General features: G+C 50.5%; 1 protein-coding gene across 1 annotated transcript; it reads right to left on the bottom strand.

The window, feature by feature from the left end:
• Nucleotides 1-8,884: 8,884 nt before the first annotated feature.
• SPRY4 (sprouty RTK signaling antagonist 4) lies at nt 8,885-20,270 on the bottom strand. The gene is made up of 2 exons (XM_036240534.1): nt 20,237-20,270; nt 8,885-10,065 (listed from the first exon to the last, which is right to left on the bottom strand). The coding sequence occupies exon 2, from the start codon at nt 10,016-10,018 to the stop codon at nt 9,119-9,121; it is 900 nt and encodes a 299-aa protein (XP_036096427.1). The 5' UTR covers nt 10,019-10,065; nt 20,237-20,270; the 3' UTR covers nt 8,885-9,118.
• Between the last annotated feature and the right edge of the window lie 3,916 nt (nt 20,271-24,186).

Raw genomic sequence — 24,186 nt, 5'->3', positions numbered from 1 at the left:
TGACTCCAACCAGGGCCGGGGCTGAACCATAACCTAGGTACGTGCCCTTGGCTGGAATCGAATCCGGGTCTCATTGGTCCGCAGGCTGATGCTCTAACCGCTGAGCCAAACCAGCCATGGCCTGGCTCCTCTTTTTGGCTTTGCAGCTAGGCCACTGGCCTCGGACAAGCCACCACTCGCAGGGTCTCATGCCCATATAATGAAGGTGGATGGATTGGACAAGTGATTCTTAACATTTGGGGAGCATCACATACCCTCTGAGAATCTGGAAAGTTTCTGTCAGACACAGACACACAGAAGTGTATCTACAATGTCAAAGGGCTCCCTTTAAACCGCCACAGGTCCCGGGCCAAGAACCACAGGCCTCCATGAACTCAGATGTCCTTTGCAGGATTACAACTCTGGCACCTGTATCTGATGGCATGCCTGCAGGGTGGGCATCCTTAGGAAACCCTCTAGATGTTTTGGGTTAAACTGCTCAAGAAGGCCAATCAGACTTGATACAAGTCAGCATCAGCAGCAGAGAGACAAGCATCTTATTAAGCAGACATCAAGTGCAAACATGATGATTGATGCCAACCGGTACTCAGCCCAGGGGCCCCGCAGTGGAAGACGAGGGGATGCTGTGGGAAGCGAGGGGCCCTGCCCAGTGTGGAAAGGGCAGCTGCCTGTCAGCTCTAGCCGTTGGCTGCCATGGGGAATGAGGGCCCAGGAGGGCAGCTCTTTTTTTAAAATTTTTTTCAAAGAGAAGTTTTAAATCTGGGTTTGGAAACCTCTTTTCAAATGATGACAACCAATAGTTTTTTAAAACACTGTGGGCCAACAGTTTGTGACTTGCTTACATGGTCTGGTCTGCCCAGCTGCAGATGAAGAAACTGAGGCTAAGAAGAGAGGAGACCCAAGTTCTAGTCTCTGCTCCTCCATGTGAGCCAGGTTTTTTTATGTTGTTCAGATAGAGTGGGAGGGAGGGAGAGAGAGAGAGAGAGAGAGAGAGAGAGAGAGAGAGAGAGAGAGAAACATCGACGTGGAAGGGACACATCGAGTGGCTACCTCCCACACAACCCCAACCGGAACCAGGGACAAACTACAACCGAAGTACGTGCCCTTAGCAGAAACCGAACCCGGGTCTCTCTGGACCTCAGGCCGATGCTCTAATCGCTGAGCTAAACCGGCCAGGATGTGAGCCAGGTTTTCATCTCCAAGACATTAGCAACATTTATCAGTGCCGTGCACAGCCACTATCTGATCCTCCAGCTATTGTTAGAAGGGCAGTGACTCTCCCCAGGTCCCACTAGTGAAGGAGGCAAAGCAGGGCCTGAGCTGTGGGACTAAGGCTCAGTACTTCCCGGCACACTGCCCTAAGAGGAGGGGCCTGTGGAAGTGGCAGCCCCTTCTCAGAGAGCCCCAGGGCTCTAGCTGTGCCCACTCTGGGAATGGCCCCGCCTGGATGGGCAGTAGGTCTCTAATCCAATGTGATCCCAGCAGCTCAGAGCGTTAGTCATCCCAGGCTGTCTGGAGCACTACCCGGAAACTGGTCAAGCAATAGCCTGGGGGGTTAGAAGAGGCACCGCTTGGGGGTCTCCAACCCCCTACCAGCTTCCTTCCTACCCCTGCTTCATTCTATGTCCACCCTGGATGCTTTGGCTCTCTGGTCCATGCCCCATCCATCTACTCCAAGGCCAGCATACAGATGAACATGGCTGTGTCCCGAAAGTATAGAGAGAGGTGGCCTACACCCTTCACTTGTATCTCTCCCCACCTACCCAATGAGACCACACTTTTAAATTACCTGGGGCAACTTCCAACCCCTCTTCCCTGTAAGATTCATGCCCTTGGCTACCACAGCCCATAAATTCCATAGATCTTTTGAGTGCCAAATCAGGAAGGCCGGTCAACAGCAATGCTGTGTGGTAGTGGAAGACCCTTCTTGAGATCAGTTTGAGAATGGGGCCTCAATATTTTACACAAGGTGCTGTTGTGCAGTGGTTAGACCCAGGTTCAAGTTCTATCTCTCAAGTAGTCTATATAATTGTGGTGAAAGAGCATCTATTCTACTGGGTTCTATAGACTAACAAGTGAGAAGGAAACCTCTTCCTGGAGACACAGGAAAGCATCCCAGGGGAGGTGATATTTGGGTTGGGTCTGAAAGTTAGAATAGGACTTTTAGTATGCAGTGCACAGGCTTTGCGTGGGCCTTCCAGTCTACCATTCATCAGCTGTGTGGCCTTAGTAAAGTGACTTAACCTCTCTGAGCCTGTTTTCTCATCTGTAAAATGAGACTGATTATAACAACCTAATTTGATGCTTTTTCAAGATGGTAAATGATAATGCAGTCTTTACTTAGAAGCAACAGCTTTGGTAATGATTTCATAAGGCCACTTAACCTGTTACCCTGTGAAGGCTTACTAGAAGACTACAGGTGTCCCAACTATTGATTTCAATTAGAGCATAACTTGGAACTCCATCCATTCTCTTGCTTTAAGGATGATGGATTTTTTTAGTTCAAGCTCCGAAGCCACTCCCTTCCCCTCACTATACCTAATGGGAAGGCAGCCAGTCATTTACCCGAGTCTCTTAAGGTACAGGAAAGAAAGGGCCAGACCTAAGGGAGAAGATGGGAGAGGAAGGGAAAAGGGAGGCTCCCAAAGCTTGCTTCAGTTAAATGTTAATATAGGTGTCGGCATAGGAAGTGTCTTCTAATGACAGAAGGAAGCGAGGGAGTTTTTCAATCATCTCCTGCTTAACAGATACAGATGTATTCATAATTATCCCTTGCCTCAGGCCTCAAGGCCCAGGTGGGCTCCAGAAGGCCTGTGTTCCTGCCAGACAAGAGTCCTTAAAGAACATCATGTAGACAATTGGAATGCCATTTATCGTGCAAAACACAATAAAACCCTGAGCTCTCTTCCTGTCTCAGAGACCCATAAATTATGAAAATTATACCTGCCCTAGGCCATGGACATATTGTTTTATTAAAGTTCCGATGAATAAACTTAAGGCTCTTAAAAATGTCCTCTCAGCTTTCATCTGGCACACACCTCCAGCACGGAGCTGTCTGCCGGGGTTCATTTGATTAGTTCACAAATGTTCTTTGGAAAGTTGAGCTCATTTCAAGTTGCAGGTTGAGCAGGCTGGAGGGGCCAGCTGAGGAGCTGCAGGAGAGGTCGGGCCTCCTGTCCAGATGACAGAGTTGCTAGGGGTTCTGGTTGTTTGCCATTAGAGCTGGAAACCCCCAGCACAGACCATCCTTTCTTCGTGGGATGAGCGCCAGGCTTGTGGTGCCCTCGTGGGGGGTGGTGGTGGGGGGTGGGGGGTGGTTATGGGTGTGGAGAGTGTTGAGTTCTGCTCCCCCTTATTTTTAAATTAAATCACAGGGGAATCTTTTTAGTCTATTCTATGCTTCTTCTCCAAATTGTAATGCTAAAACCTTCCACTCTCTTTTTCCTGCCTACCCCTCAACTGTGTGGTAGGCACGCATCAACCTCTCTGAACCTGATCCTACCTCCGAGGGGAACGGTGGTCTCTGACACGTGTGTTCATGCCTGGCCATCACCTTTACCCAAAAGCCATTTCGTGACTGGGAACCTAGAGGGACAACCCAGTCCAGGAAAGATGAGAAGGCACGTGGGGAATTTTCTATGGATACTGATTTAAAACAAACAGAACCCCTCCCCCAAAATACAGCACATGTTCATTCAGCTCCATTTCCCCAAGAGCATTTGATGGATGAAACTTTCAGCACCCAACACCCTGTATAGGTTTTTGTTATTTTTAATTTCCAAACATCAGAAACAAAGCACCTACCCAGCAGGAAACCCAAGACTGAATGAAAGCCTGGGGTACAGTAGTTTCCTCCGCTACCCTAAAGTAGAGCGTTCCTATGAATCCCTTCGTTAGCCAAAATGGCATAAAAAGAAGCAATTACCATTAACTTATATGGAAAAATTTTTGAGTGTTCTCAGACCCAACATATAACTTACCAAATTATACCAAATATACTTAATTATGTCGTTTTATGCCCAGCATAACACTCTTGTGAGCTCTCTTAGACTTTTCTGATACCTTAGGACACATCTTACTAACGGATGCACAGAACAAACAGGGAATAAGCAGATGCTCAAAGCCGCGGCGGCCTGGTGCGGAGATGCTGAGCGCAGTCGGGGAAGGCGCTGGGGGGCGGCCTGGTGCGGAGATGCTGAGCGCAGTCGGGGAAGGCGCTGGGGGCCGTCACTGCTTCGCACCTCTGCTCGGGAGCCCGCCGCTGAGCTCACTGCAAACGCGTTTTCTTATTCGCGCTTTGCCTTTTCATGAAAGCAAAAGTGCTCTTCAGATTTCTTTCAGTTAGCCAAAACAGGGACAAGGTGTTGTAAAAGCAAACTTTCAAAAAGGAGGGGTTACCTGTAATTGGAACTGAGCCGACTAAAAAGAAAAGCGTCTTTAAGTGCCAGTTACTTACCTCGTCAGCAAAGCAAGGTTAGCTCCAGTTACCCTCCCTCCTCCTGTGGGATGGGGCAAGCCACAGGGTCTGGCCCAAAGGGAAGGCGACCGATCTTGACTCAGTTTAGAGCAGACAAGACCACGTTAAGAACGTTCTTTGTGTATTTTTGGGCGGTGACTTGGGGATCCTTGGAATGGGCTTAGATGACACGAAGAACCTGAGGCGTTCACAAAGATTGGAAGACACCGTGACTGGGGACCCCAGAGATACCAAGGATTAGACCCAGGGATCCTGATCTCAACTCTCCCTTAATCCCATCCCCTGCCCCCCCCCCCCCCACTTAGTTGTCTGACCCCTCTCATTGGTAACAAAACAAATCTTTATTGCTCAGTTCCTTTTCATTCAGAAAACCAGAGGCATGTGTTCACATGCTCAAAATAAAATCCCAACTTTCGTTGACTGGCATACAAATGTGAATGAGAAAGTTTCCCCCAGCCACATAAACTGTGCCGTGGCCGGGCCTCTACCAAATTTGAGTGTATTTGGGGGTGGAGGGTGTTGGGGAAGCAGATGAAGGTGCATTAGAAGGGCAAAGGCAAGATACTCAATGGATGGAAGGATTCTGAGGTCAAAGGGACTGGTTTTGCACAATACCTACCACTGGAGTGAAAATAAGAAAACTGCCAAGGGCTTTTCTGTTTGCCTTCTTAAAGCATGTATGTGCATAAAAATCTGTTTTGGGGGTGCCGGGCATACAAACTGCAGAATCTTTGCAATGGGCAGGTCAGATGATCCTCCCCCACCTCCCCCACTCCCCAGTTTGCATTTTGTTGTCCATCTGTTACAAATACTTGCCTGAGTGGGGGAGGGCTCACCAGAGCAGGAATTAGCAGCACCTGGCAGGGTTCAGCTTCCTAAGAAAGTGAAGCTCTTGCCTCCAGTGGTTCTCAGGTCATTCCAGAGGCAGGACAAGGGACTGGCTGCCCTGGCCCAGGAGCCCTCTCTCCCTGTCCCTTTGTTCTGCCAGAGCTTGGGGACACAACCCCACTTGGTGAGTGTTCTTTGACACATGCAGGGCCTTGCTGGTGAGACCCAGGGGCCCTGAACATACAAACACACGAGAAACGACAGTCCTGTGTATATTTAACAATATATATTTATATATATTTTCTAGATCAGTACATTCAGTTTTAACTTGTTTTTTCTTCACAAACAGAAGAACTCTTACAATAGTAGACTTTCTAAAATAAATACTATTAAAATAGAGCTTCAAAATAAATATTCTATACAAAGGGAACCTTCTGTGGTAACTTCTGTTGTGGGGTGAGAAGGGACTCCGGTGAGGAGGGAAAATGAAGTGAGAAATGCGGCGGGAACCTCGACCAGCTCCCCCGTTTGAAACAGGAGGCTGAACTGCAGGGCAGTGAGGAGAAAGCAAGATAAGACACCACAGGAGTTACCCACAGCAAAAAATGGCAGCGCAAGAACTGTCAACTGTCACAGTAAGCAGAGGGTTGGCAATGCTTACCGAAGGCATGGACCAGGCGGCTGGTGAAGCTTGCGGGATGAGATGCCCTAGTGAACTGAATCGTACAGTGCAAAGGTGAGCTGCCCACACCCCACTGGACATCTCCGGGGGCAGCATGGGACATGAAGCTTCGAGGTGACAGATTCTGGGTGCTGGTCCCAACCAACACTTTCCATGTTGTGCAACTTGGACAAGTCATTATCCAACTAGGTCTCCCTCGATGTACAGCGGGGACCCACGCAGACTTCAGAGTGCTGAAGGAACCAGACTCCGTCACGTGAAGATCTTCCACCTGTCGGGAGGGGCCGGGCTCCACTTCCTTCCAGCCAGGGACTGTCGGAACCTTGGCTGCGCCCTCATCTACCTGGGAGGGCTTTGCTATCCTTAACCTTTCCCAGGGTGCTTGCTGGAGTGCTGGGCTTTCACAAACCCGCCCTGGGGGTGGGAGGAATGGCCAAGGCCCCCTAGGACAAGTGTCCGGTGGGCCCACTCCCAGTTCCAGGCAGAACCACACCCACTCCAGGTTGAGAAGTGGGGACCAGCTGGCACTTCTCAAAAAAAAAAGGTCAAGACGAGGACTCCTCCAGCCAAGCCATTGGTGACAGGAAACAATCAGCCAGAACAGCCACAGAAATGTGTCATGTCCCCCAGTGGCCCTTGGCTGGTCGAGAGTTTTCTTGTGTGTTTGAAGCCGAGAAAAAACACGCCGAGAGCCTGCTATGCAACAGAGCTGGGAGGACCCGGGCCGCTCCCCTCTGCCCTCCACCTCGGAGCACACAGGACACCGAGTTCTGCAGACATCCATCTAGCAGGTGAAATGCAAACTAAAAAGAACAAGCCAAAACAGGGGAGGAAAAAAGGGAAGAAAACCAAAATCCAGAAAAATCCATGTTTACAACTATGTACACAAAAAGTCAGGGTTCAGGAGGCTGTTGGCCAGAAACAGGGGGTATGTAGATAGAGGGTGGGCGGGGTGTGTGTGTGTATACACAGCTTATGTAAATCAATTCTCCACAGAACGGGTGTGTAGAACACCATCACCAAAGTGCAACTTGCCACTGGGGTCAAGTTTCCCATGGAGACATCTGAGGGAGGGGCTCTGGGAAAGTTCTGAGGCCTCCCCAAGAGGGGAAGTGCCCCCTCTCGGTTTGGGGGTAACCTCTGCACACCTATTCTGAGGAAAACATCTCCAGTCCCTTCAGTACATCTGATACATTCAATTAGTATAAGTGGTTGGCTGAATGTGTTTTTCCTACCATTCCCTCCATTTGTGCAAGAACATCCATCCATCCATCCATCGTGACTGTGGCAAGGGGAGCTACATGAATCAGCCATAGAAAACGCAGATGCAGTATTTCATATTTGCCTTTTACAAGCCAGCAAACGTTATATAAATAAAGCCTAAAATAAGACCCTCCCCTCCTTTCCTCCAATCAATAAATACCTATGGTTACAATTAACTTATTCTAAATCATAAGATGTTACTACTAGTCTTCAAGAAGGGGGGAAAGAAAGTTCTCGAGAAGCACTGGGTGCATGCCGGTCACAGCTACCTGCCTCCGTGCATCCTTCCTGGAGGCAGTTCTGTTCCTACAGAACAAACTGGAAATGCTACGGACACTACACTAAAGCACTTCCAATTTCCTCCGGGGTGGCTTTTCTGACCCAGCCACTTCCTCTCATGGGTGGGGGTGGGGGGAGCACACAAAATACCACATGAAGCAAAAACCCCGCACAACAGCTAGGGAGAAGGACCAGACACTACAGCGTTTGCATGCAACAAGTACCTACCCACTGGACGTGCTGCACTTTCCGAATTCTTTAGCACCTTGAGAGAAAGAGTTGCTACGTCTTTGGGGGCTGTCGGGAGGGGGTGGTGTGGCCATGCACAGAAGCAGGGCTCAACTCCAAGAAGCCCCTGGAGAAATCTTTCCCCCACCCACATTCTTCTGACTCCCCCACCAGGGCTTCCTAACACTAAAATAGACTTTTTTCATCATCTGTCTATTTACATTAAAGATACAGACACATCACTGTACATAAAAGGCTATGACAGCAAGCAGCAGAATCAGAAGAGTTGTTAACCAGCACCGCCTCGGCTCCCCGGTCACTCTGCCAACGGGAGGTGCTGCCTCTCTTCTTTGCTGTTAAAATCTTCTTCTCGGTGGGGAGGGGGATTGTGTTCCTTGAGGTGGCTCGCCCCCCCAGATTTTGAAATCAGCCCTTCCTGGGGGTGGCCCAAAAGGGAGCAAGTGTTTTATTATTATTTTCTAAAACACTGTTAGCATCTGGTTTAATTATTCTATAAAAACATGATGACTGGATCCAGAGACCACAGCCTCAGACTCATTGGCAAAATTATTTGGTCTCGCATTTGCCGCCCTGGGCTTTCTCGACCCATAAAGTTTCTGGACAGGAACCGGGTCGAGAGGACTCGGGACAAGAAGCGGGCAGGTGAGTCTGTGACTCGCTAAGAACCGGAGGTCGGTGTTGTGAGTGCAACACCCTCAAGAGTGACGGCGCTGGAAGGGAGGTGCTCTGTGAAGTGGCTCCTGAATCCATCCGTGGCTCCAGGGAGACAGTGAAGAACGAGGCCTGGACTCACTGGCCATCCTCCCGAGTATATACGACGGCGTTGCTAGGGTCTGCACCTTCCCCAAGATGCCGGGCAAACCGTGGGGGACAGGAGAAAAGACATAGCCGTTAAGACTCCGAGGGTCTTATTCAGAGGCCACTCAGTCAGCAGTTCCTCCCAGGCAGCCACAGAGAATGGACAAGAGGGGGGAGCGAGGGAGGGGGAAGGAGGACTGGGAAGGCATTCAAGCAGCTGCAACTTCCGGATATGTGGCCACATCTGCGTTCCATCTTCTGGAAAAGAAATCCCCCCACCCCCAAACCACACCCCACCCCTGCCACTGTCTGTTTCACACAAAGTTCCAGGACCCTGAAAAAACCCAAAGTGCTTCTTCCTTTCGGTGAAGAGAGTGGGTGACGGGGGGGCCATCTGTTTCTTCGGAAGCTGGGGTGGGCAGACTGGCAGGGTCATCCTCGAGACGCTGGAACCTCTGGCCTCGCTGCAGTCTTCTCAGGTGTCAGAAGGGAACCGAGTTCCCAGGGGGAGCACGGGGGCAGGGAGACGTCCACCCAAAGTGTCAGAACGGCTTGTCGGGTCTGCTGGCCTTGGCGTCGCCAGCGGCTGCCTTGCAGATGACGCTGTTCGTGTGCTTGCAGCGGCAACCAGGGCGACGCAGGTGGTCGTAGCCGCGCTGGGCCAGCTTCACACAGCCAGTGGCGGGCAGGTAGCAGAGGAGGCAGGGCAGCACCAGGGAGAGGGCGCCCATGAAGGACCAGCGGGCGCAGCAGTTTGAACGGGAGCAGGAGCAGGGGTGGTCGGCACAGGAGCCCTCGTCATCCTCGTTGGTGCAGTGGTAGAAGACACCCTGCACCAGGCACATGCAGGTGCCGTAGTTGACCAGGGTCTGGGCGGAGCACAGGCACTCCTGGTTGCAGACCCAGCAGGAGGGCAACGTCCGGGGCGATGCGCACTCCTTGCACTTACACTTCCCACAGGCCTCGCACAGCAAGAAGTGCTTGTCCAGCTCTGGTGGGACCGCTGGGCCCTTGAGGTCCAGAGGCTTGCAGTGGACCGCCTTGGGCTGGATGCGCACAGCCCTTGGGGAGGCCTGGTCAGCCATGGGTGGTGGTGCCATGTGGTCTAAGAGCCGCTGGTCAGAGGATGTGCTGCTGCTGCTGCTCACAGAGCTGGGGCGTCCGCTGAAGGAGATCCAGTGGTGGGTGACGTCCTGGTCACAGCGGGCAGGCGTTGGGGCCAGCTCTGGGGCCCCACCCCGGGTCCGCTTAGGGCCAGTGGGTGGTGCCAGGCCAGGGTTGTCTATGTAGTCATTCTCCACATGGCTGGTCTTCATCTGGTCGATGGGGAGGATGGTGAGTGGGTGCTGGAGCCGGCTGTGGGGCATACGGCTGTCAAGAAGGGGCTGGACCATGACTGAGCTGGGAGTCAAAGGGGCGCTCTGTGGGATCGGGGGCTCCATGGGGCTGGAGGTCCTGGACTGCGCTGAGAAACAGGCTTCTAGGGGCCCTGGGGGGTGGGGAAAAGGAAGAGAGAATGGATTCCAGGCATCAGTATTTGGCCTGCTAATACCCCTACCCCATCAGGTCCTTGGGAGCCCAAATGAAATGGGAACTGGTTTCCTGGTGGATTCTCCAGAATTAAGGCTTAGATGATTAATAATGACAACAACAACTTAGTTCTTAACAAGAACTATAAATATCAAGTCATTGACTTCACAATAACCCTGAAACATACCTACTATTATTATCCCTTTTCTAGTGACAGAAAACTAATGTTCAAGGTAACTAACTGGCCCACAGTCCCACAAAACTATCGGTGGCAGAACCAGGACTCAAACATGAGCCGTCTGAGTTCATTCTTGTAATGCCTGTGAAACATGTTCCTTTTTTAAGATAGATAGCTCAGTGGTGATCAACACAGGCTTTGGAATCAGATCCCAGTTCGAATCCTCCCTTCTGCCTTGCAGTGTTACTGTGAATGAGGCTCTTTAACTTCTCTGTGCCTTAGTTTTGCCAACTGTAAAATGGGTTCTTGTGAGGATTAAATGAGAAAAGGTATATCCAGTACCTAACATCTTTCTTGCCTGGCATACAGCAAGTGCTCGGTAATTTATCACCACCCCAAAGAGCAACGGTTTGGGTTTCCTGAACCCTAATAAGCACGGCGTGCCAAGCATTGTGCTGAGGATGTGGTGACCACGAGAGACAGCCCCGTACGCTCCCATCAAGCTTATCAGCTCGATAAACAAAAGCCTTTATTTCAGAGAGTCACAAGAGAAGGAAGGGCTGTATCTGATGCCTGCACATCCAGGATATTAACTTATTACCAGCACTTCTAAGAGCAGCAACCTCCAGTGGCTAATAACCCATGGGCAGGTGAGCTTCTGACAACTTGGATGGGAAATCCTCTCCAGGGGCACTCACATCGCCCATTTCCAAGTGCTGAGCTGAACATTCAGCCTAAATGCTATTTACTAGAATAGCTAAGCCAACCCTGGATCAGTTTCTAATTTCACCGAGAGAGTGCAATTTTAAGTTGGAATCCCGCCAGAGATTCAACTGCAGTGCCTGACACGGAACCCCAGGAAGTCACTTAAATCAAAGAGCGGAAACGGCTTGGTTCAAATTTAGAAAGTGCACATTGTTTTCTATTAGAAGTGCCATTTCCTCGCCTGCTGACCTTTACATTCGGAATTCGGCTGGAGATCAATTTAAAGAAATAGCAGCAGAAGGCCAAGACCTCTGCCCAAGGGGACATGATTTGGAATCCAAGAGAAAGATTAGACTCTGGGAAGATTCCACCAGGGGTGGGGGTGGAGGGCAAAACAGGGTGTGTGGATAGAAGGGGAATATAATCATCGTAAAAAAATAAAAAAGGCCACTGCAGTAATGTGGTACAGGATGGGATTTCGGTAAATGCTTTTTCAAGATGCTAATGATGTTCTAATTAGGAGAGCAGATCCTGCGTCTCAGCTGTTAGGTTCATCTTCTCTCAAAGGTGATGCCCTAAGAAGGGGGTGTGGATAGGTTTCCACTTCCCCATACTGCTCCAGACTTGGGGCATAGTCAGTCCATGGGTTCATCTTCTCTCATAGGTGATGCCCTAAGAAGGGGGTGTGGATAGGTTTCCACTTCCCCATACTGCTCCAGACTTGGGGCATAGTCCGTCCATCACAATATTCCAATGACAGGAGAATGACACCTTGCCTGGGTGACTCAAGCATACTTCTCAATGTCTATAGTAAGGAGTGAAGAGGAAAAAAAAAAGGCATTCAGGGGAACTCAACATTATATTTCCCCTACTTGGAAACAATGGTTTGATCAGCAGTGGTTAAATTGTTGGGGAAGGGCTTCCTTAGATGCATTCTAGCCCATCTGAAATCAAGAGCTAGCTCTAGATGCAAACGAGGTTCATGAAGGGGATAAAATGGAGCTTATCCACAGGGCCCTCATCTGTCTATCACCAACACTGCCAAATGCCAAAATGCCTTTTCTACAAGGTTCAGTGCTTAGTCAACCACTCTTTCCCATTTGCATAGGGCATGAACTATTGGCTTTGCTCCCAATGGCCCACCTACTTCAAAGATGCTGTATTTCTGTGCAAGGTTTTTCCCAACATGGAGAAAGTCTGCCTCTTGCCTCCATATTCCCTCCAGATGAAAAGAGAGCATCATCTTCAAATGGGAGACGTCCCCATGGCAGAGTTACTCATAAGTGTCTGGCAGGTCTGTCACCAACTAGTCATTTGCCAAGGTGGCCTCCTGCGGTCAGGACTGGATGGGAGAATGGCAAATGAGCATCTATGGAGTTTTCCCAAGGATCAGTTGGCCATGGGGGAGGAACTTCAGAGAATGCTACCTCAGCCCACTTACCCTTTGCAGAGGTTCCAAAGCCTTGCTTCTAGAATAAATGGGTTTGGGATTAACAGAAGAGGTTAGGAGCCCCTCGTCCTTTGCCTGGAGGAAAAGGTGTTACTAGGCTTAAGAATAAAAAATGCTGACAGAAGCACGGGATAAGACTCTCCTTGGCGCCAGCCAAGAGTGTCTCAGCTGGAACTCCCACCCCGGACAGAGACAATGATTCCCTTATTCCAGAAGCCCAGGTCATGGACACTCAGGGTCCTGACAACAAAATGCCAGTGGTGGTTTGAAGGCCGTATTGCCCATGTCATTGGGTCTTTGTCTCTTAGGACTAGGATTGGGACTTGCCATGCTGTGGGGGAAAGGAAGGGTACTCCCTCCCCCAAGCAGATGATCCACTCTACTTTCCCCAATTCTGTACCTGGGGTTCTTTAAAAACAACCATTTTCTGTGGATGAAACAAAAGGCACAAGCAGTGCTCAGGGATTTTAACAGGCTCTGGAATCAGAAGGCATATTCACAGAAAAAGTCCCATGGAAAAGTCCCACCAAGAAGCCAGAGTGGGAGCAGGGCCTGCAGGGAATGGGGACATTGGCACTGGAAGGCTCCCATCACCCTCCAGAGGCAGCTGTCAACATCTGGGCCTGCAGTTGGGGCCAGACATGGGGGTGGGAGCTTGGTCCACAATGACTCAGCTCTTTTGGAACAGGCTGTACCTAAGATGGCTCCAGCAGGCACATTCTAAAATGCGTCTCCCCTGATATCCAAAACACAAATTCAGAAAGGTACCTGGCACCCCTATGTTCATTGCAGCATTACCTACAATAGCCAAGCTATGGAAGCAACCTGTGTTCATCAACAGATGAATGGATAAAGATGTGGTATATATGTACAATGGAATACTACTCAGCCCTAAAAAAAAAATGAAATTTTACCATGTTGACAACATGGATATGCCTAGAAGGTATTATAAGGGAAATAAGTCAGACAAAAAGAAACACCACATGATTTCACTTACATGTGGAATCTAAAAAACAAAATAAACGGGGGAAAAAAATGACCCCCAAAGAAACAAAACAAACGCATAGATTCAGGGAACAGATTGACGGCTGCCAGATGATAGGGGTTGGGGGAATGGTTGGAAAAGGTGAAAGGGATTTAAAAACATAAATTACCAGTTATGAAAATAGTCATGGGGATATAAAGTACACCATAGGAATATAGTCAATAATACTGTAATAACTATGTATAGTGTCAGATGGGTACTAGACTTACCAGGGCAATCACTTTGTAAGGTGTGTCTAATCACTATGTTATACACCTGAAACTAATATGCTATTGAATCTTAACTGTAATTGGAAAATAAAACAAAGATTTAAAAAACAAAAACAAAATATGTTTTCTAATTAAAAAAATAAAATGCATCTCTCCTATCATAACCTGAATAAAGGATTCCTTTTGGCCACCAGCTCAGCTGTTTCAAAACTGCACTAAACCTTCTCAGGCCTCACAGCCTCACCTCCCCATTAGCAGGGACCCTCCACAGGAGGGCTGAATTCATTTGGCTGACAAAGAAAAACAACTTCCGGAACAGCCAGTTTGATAACCCCTCAGCACAGCTAAATGAAGTCTCAAAAAAAAAACCCCAATCCTCAGTTGGTTTAGAAGATCAATCTGTACTCCCTGGGACACACCCACCCTCCAGAGTCTAAGCAACACTGATGAACTTAAGTGCAGTTTAATATGTACTCTGCTTCCCCTGCAAGGAAGGAAGAGATTTATAATATAAATAGGAGAGAGGAGGCTTTGCCTCATTTAGGCTGTTTGGAAGACTGATGGCCAATTTGGAAGACTGTGGACAGAGAAACAAAGCCAGCACTCCACTTAGCCCGAGAAGTACCTCTGGCGAGTTTTAGGTGGTGGGCTTATGGATTAGCGTGAGGAAAGAAAACTTTCACTCCACTCCAAACCTTCTAATAATAGTAATAATAAATAATAATTATGGAAGCAGCTAATATTTATGAAACATCTCTTGGTGTTAGGCTCTGTGCTAAGCCCTCGATGATGTTCTCATTTAATCCTCACCATCACCTTGGAGGATAACACCCATTTTGCAGAGGAAGAAATGGAAGAACAAAGGGTCATAGAGCTGGCAAGTGATCAGGGAAGGATTCAAACCCAGAGAGCAGAAGCTCCAGACGCTGCAACCTCAGCCCCAGCTTACAAAAACTTCTGGTTATTCATGGAAAGGCATGAAAGCATCACTCATTTTCACAGCCACGAACTCTACCAGTTTCCCCAGTTTGCCACCGGCCCTCAGGGAATGACATCAGGCCATCTGCGGGCTTTTAAGCAAACCAGCGGGGAAACGAAGCCAATGCAGGGCTGACATGAGACTGGCCTCCAAGTAGGGGAGATATTTCAGTGTGGAAATTGGAGGCTGGGGGTTTGAAATCTGCCACTAAGAAAGAAGGCTCAGAGTTCAATTAACTTCACTTCCAATTCTGTTTTCTTTTTTTTCCCCCTTAATCTTCAACGAGGATATTTTTCCATTTTTGTTCAGATAGAGTGGGAGGGAGGGAGGGGAGAGAGAGAAACATCGATGTGAGAGGGACACTTCGACCCCGACCAGGGCCAGGATGAACCGCAACCAAGGTATACGTCCCCTTGACCAGAATCAAACCCGCGACTCATTGGTCTGCGGGCCGACGCTCTAACCGCTGAGTCAAACCAGTCAGGGCCCAATTCTGTTTTCCTTGCTCTCCCTTCTGTCACCTCAATGCCTCTCCCCCAGTTTACGAAGTGTTTTCATAAAGTTGAATAGGTCTCACTTGTAAAACCCCTCACCACAAAGGAATCCCTAAGAGGAAACCCAGGAATGGGAGGGAATCCCTTCTCCTCCCACCTGTAAAGCTGAACTTAATTAAGGGTCCCCAGGACTTATTCATGGAGGGGGAATCCTGGCCCAGGGCTGTGGAGAAGGGAAGGAGGAACCAGGGTTGGAGGAAGCCAGAAAAAGAAAATCCTAGAATACTGAGCCAGCAGGAGACTGGAAAGCCCAGAGCACACAGCCCTGTACTTGCAGCTTGCTGTCTGACACTGCATTTGTACCTGCGGAGAGGAGCTGAGCGTCAGGCCCCTCAATACAGTCTGGCTGAAAAGGATCAAGCAGCATGTTAAATGTCGGCACCACCCACCCACCCCTTCCCCTTGACTTACCCTGGGGAGAGGAGTTCGGAAATATTAGGAAAAGGTGACAGTTGTGCTTTGAAAACTACAGGTCAGTTGGAGACAAACTGGCAAGAGGCTCTGAATGAATGGGCAGTTTCTGCACTGCCCCATTCAGTCTCAGCAGGTTTTCAGTGAAGGTTGTTTAACCCTTTCACAGCTCAGAGGAAAAAAGGTCTCTAGTCTGCCAGAGAGCCCGCCCACTACTATCGCTGGGTTCTTTGTGACAACATCCCAGTTTAGTTAATTAAGTTCCAACCAAATAATGACTTATTGCTTCAAAAAGACTTTAAAGAGGAGGGGGAGGGAAGCCAGGGACTTGGCTGCCCTACACCCTACTGAGGAAGACAATCTCTGCATCTTTGTGGAGAATGGCCCTGGTGAGAGAAAAAAAGCATTTAGGCAGCTGGATTTCTGAGAATCCTTGCTTCCCGTCCTACCGCCTACTCCTGCGCCAGCACTAGGGAGCTCACCTCTGGCCATAATCTGTTAGACATCACAAAAGAAAACAGCTGCTTTTCATCACTTTGTCCCATCACCAGTTATCTGTTCCCAACCCTCTTCTCTTCCTCTTCCACAACCAATCAGTGAGCTCCGAAGGCCCAGTGCCAGGAGGAGTGGGCGAGGTCTTGTACTTTGGCTCTGGGCTTTTCTAACTGGCTTCAAATTTCAGCTTCAATGTATTACCCCCATAATTGTTGTCTGCTCAGATCCCCTTAAAGAGGGATTAGAAATCAAGAGTCAGAGAAGAATGAGCCTAGAAGAAGTCTGTTAACACTAGAACAATTGGCCCACATCAAAGTGGGAGGGGGCAGAAACCTAGACCCCCAAGGGAGGGACCCCTCTCACTGACACCAAGATCATGTTAGCTCACCACCCTCCAGGAACAAATCTACTTATCATAATAGATTTTCGCTTACTCCTGGGATGGGGCAGGAAATGACTCCCCCTTTCTCCCAATCAGAAAAAGAAAGACTACCTGACAAGGGAAACCACTCTTCTGCAAATGGCCACCTGCCCCAGAAGGGCCTCTTCCCTCCTCCACTAGATCCAGCACATCTGTGGCTCCCTCCCCAGTGCCCTTGCTTCCTCCACTGACTGTCCTTGGAAAGAACAATCGTGATCACAGCTGAACGGTGGAGCTTCTTAAGCCCAGCCACATGTCCCGGATACATCCCCAGCCTTGTCAGCTGTCCGGATCTGCAGGGTGGCCCCCAACCCCTGAAAGCCAAGAATATGCAGCCTCTTACATCATGCAACACCCCATACCTCCTGTGTAGGAAGGGGCTCCCTTAAACCAGGCCCTCTGATTAGGGGCCTGGTCGTAACAAGTAGCAGTCCTAGCCCTGCACACTCGCTAGCTACTCAGCTGACCCCGGCCCCACAGGAGGAGTTCCTCCTCCCCATTCTGCAGATAGGGAGACTAAGGCTCAAGCTTTGCGAGTTTCCTAGCCACCATCTGCTCTGACCTAGCCCCTAGATTGGTCTGGAAGGAGTGAAATCATTTTCAAACCATTTTCTCTGGCTCTTTTGAAAGAGCAAAAATCTATCCCAATGAGTCACTGCTTTCCCTTCTGTCAGGGAGATTCAGGTTGGCCAAGAGACGGAACCTTCTCCACTCTTGCCATTCTTCTTCCTTAAGGACACCGTCATCTGCACCCCAAATCCAAATTTTCAACTAGATCCAAGTGTGTGCAAGAATCCTTCCCCAAGTTTTCCTCACAAGGGAACTTTCACCTCAGTAGGGACCAGATGACAGGCAGTGTGGATACAGAACCAATTAAACGTCAGGACTCTCTAAGAATGCTGGGCTTCTTCTCTAGAGAAAGGGAGGGGAGCTCCTCTCTAAGCCCCCCTGGTACCAACACCCAGGACCCACACAAATGGATGGTTTGTGGGAGCCCAAAACGGAGGGCTGCAAGATATCACACCAAAGGACTTGTAGCATCAGGAACTGGAAGAGAAATCCCCATATGGGATGCTAAAGTATTAAGCCCCAGAGTAGCACCCCTTGAGGGTCACTTCTGGGGGGTATTAAAGGGTGTTTATTCTGCCCTTAATCTTTAAAACACTGACTGTCAAATCTTGCACTGCAAGGCTGCCTTTATTTGTTATTCAAATCAGTAAAACTCTGGTCAGTGGCACTGTCATGTTTACCAGAGTGGGGGTGTGGGTGGGTAAAGAGTATGAACTGGACAGAAGGTGCAGTTCCAAAGAGCCTCATCTCTACACCTGTTCTGGAAGGATGAAAACAAAAATGATATTGAAGAGCTCCAAATGGTAACCAGTCCCCTGCCTCTGCCCTGATTTAGACAGGAATTGTTCCATTCTGTGTGTCCTGTCTCCTCCCACCAAACCCAACCAAAGCTTTAAGGAGACCTTACCATTTCAGAGGGTAATCTGGAAAAGGCTGTGGGAATGAGGAGAGCATTTACACTCCACAAAAATGGGAATGACTCCTGAGTTCAGAATCTACAAAGGAAGATAACCAAGAGATGTCTTTAAAGTGTTCCTCACCCTAGATGACCAACACCTGTCCATCAAGATTTCAGAAATCCCCCACCAAAAAAAAAGCCCCCTACCCGGTACTGGCCACGCAGCTCAGTTGGTCATTGTGTGCTCTGCTCACATTAGGATTTGCCTGGAGCCTGCTGGCAAGTGAGGACCCTCCCAAGGGCTGGGAAAGAGGAAATTCAATTTCACACAGGACATGTCTACAACTTCTTTCCCACCATTCTGCTGAGAGAGAGAGAGAGTGAAAGAGAGAGAGGGAGAGAGAAGTGTAGAGGCCAACTGCAGCCCTCCCTTTTCTAGTCTGCCCCACACCCACACGCGAAGGGAAAAAAAAGCTGAAAATTTCAGATGTTTACGCTCCATTCGTGTGAAGATCTAGAGAACTCTAAACATTGTGAAATCACCAGCGCAATATTGGATAGGGCCTCAGGCCAGACAGAGCTTATGAAGAGATTGATAAACCCGTATTTCCTAAATGAGCTGGGCCTTCAGTTTACAGCTTTATATTACTGAGAGGCTCATCAGAAAGACTGGAGAGCCTTGGTCAGCTAACTGGACAGACATGCACTTGCTCCTACCCCTCTGCAAACTGGAGTGGATCACGATACTGATTTGGTGGCAGGAGAGAGGGAGTCCTCCACTGGGTCTGGCCACTCCACTGAATGCACACCTTTCCTTTCAGCACTAATCGTGCTGGGGGGCTCCCAAAGCCTCCATGCTCCAGAAGGCCTCCTGCCCTCACCCAGGCCTGGCAATATGGATGCCCATCCAGCAGCTGGTGAATGAGGCAACGAGCAGCTCTGCCCTCTCCCCACCATCCAGCCCCTCCAGCCCAGTTCGTTTTTCCTTCCATTGCTCAGCCCGTCAAGCCATGTAACCATTTTCTGCCTCTCTTGCCTCTTCTGCGCACAACCCCCAATCAAAAAGAATTGAGAAACCGTCTTCTTGCACAAGAGCAGCTACTGTCTAAATGCGTTTTGATCGTCTGCATAGAGGGGGAACTGGGCACAGCCCTGGCCCCAGTGATGGAGCCAAGCTCCAGCTGCCCTGGCTGGCCAAATCCACCCTGGCCCCCCTTCACTGACCCTTGGCCTTGACGATTCAGATTTTTCAGAACGTACCGTCTCTGTCCTTCTCTCTTCTCGGTGATGTCAAGCCTGGTACCACCAAGAAGGAAGGAGGGAAAGCGGGGGCCTTATCTCTCCTACGCACGCAACCTCTTCCTCCAGCTCCCACACGCCCAGCGTTATGTAAACGCACCTTCAGCCCCCACCACAGCCCCAGAGCGGCCCGGGGGCCCGGCGCCTGGCACAGCTCGGTGCCCGGGGATAGGGAGGCACGAGGAGGCCGAGGAGCCTCAGGCCCTGTAGAGGCCGGAGAGGAAAAGGCAACTAACTGCAAGGCAGTTGCACAGCATAAAATGCGGCAACAGAGCAAAGGTCAGACGGCGAGAAACCGCCTCGCCAAAGAGAGAGCAGAAATGCCAAGTCCCGGGCCAGCCCAGCGCTGACCATCGAGGGGAGAGGCAGAAGGGGAGAAAAGCCAGTCCGTCACGACTCCGAAGGGGAAAGAATACCTACGTCGAGTATAGGCCGCTGCGGCTGGCTGGGAAGATCTACGGCAGAGCTGGCATCGTGGGCACCGAGCCCGGGGTGGGCGAGCCGCCCAGGGCGAGGGCGCCCGCCGGACTCAAAAGGTGGTTCCTTACGGAGCCCAGAGCAGCCCGTTCCAGCGCCCGAGGCGGGTGGTGGCAGGAGTTAAGCGGCCAGGCCAGAGACAAACTCCCGGGGCACGCACGGGGCTTCCCGAATCGCAGAGTGCGGGGAAGCCGGGCTTGGCAATGCCTGGGGATTGGAAACGCCGGTGCCAGGCTGTGAACACCCCCGGCGCCGTGCCGGCCCAGCCCAGGGCGTCCGGGAGCTGCGGCTCACCGCAGAGGCTCAGGGAAGCGCAGGGAGAGGGAAGGAACACCGAGGCGCGCCTAGAAATAGCGCACCATTTGCCCCAGCCCAAGGGGGAGTCGCGTCGCGGCTCCGAGGGGGCAGTTTCGGATCCCGAAACCGGCCAGGGACTTACTTTGAGGAGCCGCAGAATCACAAGCATTGCTCCATGTCTGTGCAAATCCCCTAAACCGAGAGGGTCAGACACCGTTGTCCTCGCAGACGCCGGGCGAAGGAACCGGCACGGCTTCCTGCGCTCGGCAGCGCCAGCTCCGCGCTGTCAGCTTCTCGCAGCCTCCGCGGCGATGTTGCAACCACTGCCTGGGAAAATGGCTTTTTTATGAATGGGAGGGAAGGGAGCTCCAGTGCGCACGCGCGCCGTTCGCGATTCTATGAATGGGTGGGCACAAGAGACCCCCGCGCGCGCATGCGCCGCGCTTCTTCTTCTTCTTTTTTTTTTTTCTTTTTTCTTCTTTTTTTTTTTATGAATGGGGGGCCGGAAAAGAACTTAACCCGTGATTGTTGGGGCTGACTCTCGCTCCTCCAGGGGCCGTCGTTCTTTTACAAAGAGGGGTGGAGGTTGTTGTTGCCCCCCCCCCCCGCCTTTTTTTTTTTTAATGAATGGAGGGCGGCGGCGACTGCTGCAGCTGGCTCAGCTGCGCGGGCTGTGCCCCCTCCCATCCTGCGAGAGGAGGTAAAGGCCACCTTCACGCCACTGCGGGCCAGGGCTAGAACAGTCTGTTTCGCGGGGGGGGGGGCAGAGGGGGGGACGGGGGGGGCGGGCACTGCTGCCTCTGGATCCTAGGCCAAGAGTTGGGCGGGGGAGGACACACCTAAATTTAGAGATCTCTACCTGCCGCAGGCAGTCGTGGGGGCAGGGAATGGGAAGACCCCTGCTGGGGCCTTCTTTTTCTCCAGACTAGCGGCGTCGGGGGAGGGGTCTTCAAGTTGCGTTTACCAATAATTAAGCAAACGTCAAACGCCCATATCAAAGAGTGGCGGAGTGGTGGTTACCGAGTGAATCTAGTTCCTTTCCTGATGCTCAGACTCCCTTGTGTGAGTGCAGACCACCCCTCCCCCATTTCTTGGGTGTGGACAGCGACATGGCCGAGGCCTCTACCGGCTCCAGTACCGAAGGGCGATGCTGGCTTCTTGGCGGAGGAGACCTAGCTCTCCTCGCAGCCACCCTCTTCCACCTCGCCCCAATGTAACGTCTGCAGTATCCCGGCGTCCGTCGGTCCTCCCTTTGCTGCACTGACTAGCTGCTCCCCTGTACACCCCCATGCGTTTCCCAGCCCTCACACAATGCGGGCCTGAGAGCCTCTGTCTACCGAAGGCCAAGGCTCTTTGCTACTGTAGGAGCCTTTCCCCAACACCCCCACCAGCTCCCCTCCGGAGAAGCGGGAGCGGCAGAGAATTGGCCAGGTGGATGGGTGGAGCGGCCGCTCAGAGGATGCTGCCGGGGTGGCCACGGGATTAAATAACAGGGCTCTTGAGCCGCAGAGGAAATGGAAATGGCCGGGGATCTTTTCTTTGCAGTTAATGATGGGGGGCAGGGGGGAGCGTATCAGCCCTAGCCGGTGAAAAGAAAAGGCCCCGCCATTAGGCCTAACTCAGGGAAGGTGGGGAGCCCTCTCAGCAGGCCCAGCTCCGCCCAGGAACCGAGGAGGCTGTAGCCTCGGGGGAGTCAGGGGTAGGGGGTAGCTTTGATGCGGGGATAAGAGCTGGGCCGGGGCCTGAATCCCCTTAAGATTTGTCTTGCTTAAGATTTGTTCTGGCTTTTCCAGGAGCTTGTGAGGCTGTCTTTTTCTAACTACGCCATCACAGGACTGTGCTTGACTGTTGTCAGAGGAGCCGATGACAGGCTCCCAGCCCAAGCCAGAGGTCTGGCCTGGGGCTGGGGCTGGGGCTGGGGCTGGGGCTGGGGCTGGGGCTGGGGCTGGGGCTCTGGAGACAAGCAACGGAGGAACGTTTTGCAAACCCAGACCAGAACCCAAGGTCACCGAGTCCCCGTCTAAAATGCTTTCTCCCTACTCAAATGCAGCTTTACCGTGTGATTTACCGTGTGATTGCCTTATTCAGCTCCTGGGGGCAGAGCAGGCCCTCCCTAGGGGAACCTCAGTCATCCCTTCAGGGACAAGACCTTCCTTAAAGCCAAGAAAAAAAACTCTTTATGAGGACAAGAGAGTATTTTACAGTTGTTCAGGACTTCCCTTTACAGGTCTTAAAGTTCAATATCATTATTCCCATTTGTCAGATATAGAAATTGAGGCCAAGGGGCCTGTACCTGGTAAATGGAAGATTTGGTAAATTCTGGTGCTGATTTCCCAGTTCTTTGCAACCCCATTCTTTCTACTTTGCCACCACTCCTCTCAGCATCAGAAACCTAAAAACCTGTTTCTTGCAAGTCATTGAAGCATGTTAAGAAAGGAAGGTTGGAGCAGTAATTTTCCAAACGGTGCTCACTCATGGGCCTTGCTCAAACAATGAAAAAGGATGGGAATAAATAAATCCTTTCTGAACTATGGAAGAAAATCAGGATGTTGGGGGAGGGTTGTGGGGTGGTTCACTGTCCTGTTTCCTTTATTAGATGAATTAGCCAAGAGACAGTGTTCCTTACATTTGTAGTCTTTTCTCAGCTTTTCTGAAGGAGGAGGTAAGGAGAATCCAGGCCTGCTAGGATGGTGAGAAGATGGAAGAGCCTCCAGTCCTGAGCTTGGAGGAGCCTGTGATGCCTAAGCACAGTGAGATTCGGTGTCTGGGAGGGTCCTGGAGACCATATTCTGCTCTTACCCGGGAACTAAAGAGAGAAGAGATTTGGGGCAAATGTTATGAGAAATTCAATCATTCATTCATTTATATATTCTGTGCTGGGACCTGCCCTGAGTCTGGGGACTCAGTGGTCAAAGACAGACAGCCCCCCGCCCTTGTGGAGCTCAGAGACAGAGATTTGAGGCCAGATAAGTGCTAGAAGGGAAAAGTAAGCAAGTGGGATCCTGGGATATGGGAATGGGGAGAGGGACCTGATTTTAATTTGGTTCAAGGAATATCTTTCCGAGAGAGAGCTGTGGTTATGAGTTGAGTGCAGAAAACAGAAGGAGGAAGCCTGGGGATGGTTGAGGAGACATGTCAGGTAGAGGGAGCCTGGGTGGAGCCCCTGTGTGGGGACAAGCCTGCCATGGAGGTGCTAACCAGAGGCCTCCATGGCCACAGCTTGATGAGCAAGGTTGAAGTTGGCCCAGGAGGTTCAGATATTATCCTCTTATGGGTTTTGAGCAGGCGCATGACACACTGATTTGTGTTTTAAACCTCTCCAGCAGCCCAAAACCCAGTGGGTGAGGAAACAGAATGGAAGATGGGCGAATGCCAAAAATTTTTTTCTTAACAGGTTAAACATACCACACCCAATCTTTTGGGTTGGGCGGCCAGTAAGCCTGTGCTGGATTTTTTTTTTTTTTTTTGCCATTTCATCTGATTTTGTTCATTCCAAAGCTGCTCAATCTCTTCCCCAGGTATAATTTTTCTGCTGGAGGCAAATCCTAACAACCTTTCATTCCTGCCCATGCTAATTACAGTCTTTTCTCCCCAACTTCAGTGTAGCCGTCTTCACCCCCACCAGACCGTGGCCGGGGAAGTAGAGTGGATTCAGTTCTGGGCTTTGCCCTCTTGTTAAGCTCCTGGCCTGGCCAGAACCAGGGAGTGGAGTTAGTGGGAGTGAGGAGAGGCAAGAGTTCCAATTCACTGACAGACCTTTATGGAGTACTTACTGTGTGCCAGACCTGTGCTCAGCATGTTTTCCTATGTAATGCTGCTTTAAAAAGCTGTGTCCTGGGTCTTAGCGTTCTTTTTCAGATAAGAAGTCAGAGGCTCTGTTTTAATTATTCATTCATTCCACAAAAATTTATTATGCACTTCCTGTGTGTCAGGCACAGAGTCAAGGTGTTGGGATTACAGTGATAAAAGAGAGACACTATTGCCGGAGCTCACAGTCAGTGGTGACTCCACGGTGCGGGTGGGGGTAGAAGTGTGTAGCACCTTCATTCATTTCTATATTCAACTGACATTTCTCAGCCTTCTGTCAAGTAC

This window comes from Molossus molossus, unplaced genomic scaffold, assembly GCF_014108415.1.
Source record: "Molossus molossus isolate mMolMol1 unplaced genomic scaffold, mMolMol1.p scaffold_m16_p_4, whole genome shotgun sequence".
NCBI lineage: Eukaryota > Metazoa > Chordata > Mammalia > Chiroptera > Molossidae > Molossus > Molossus molossus.
The sequence above is the reverse complement of the archived record's forward strand: the minus strand, read 5'-3'. Positions and strand labels throughout refer to the sequence as shown.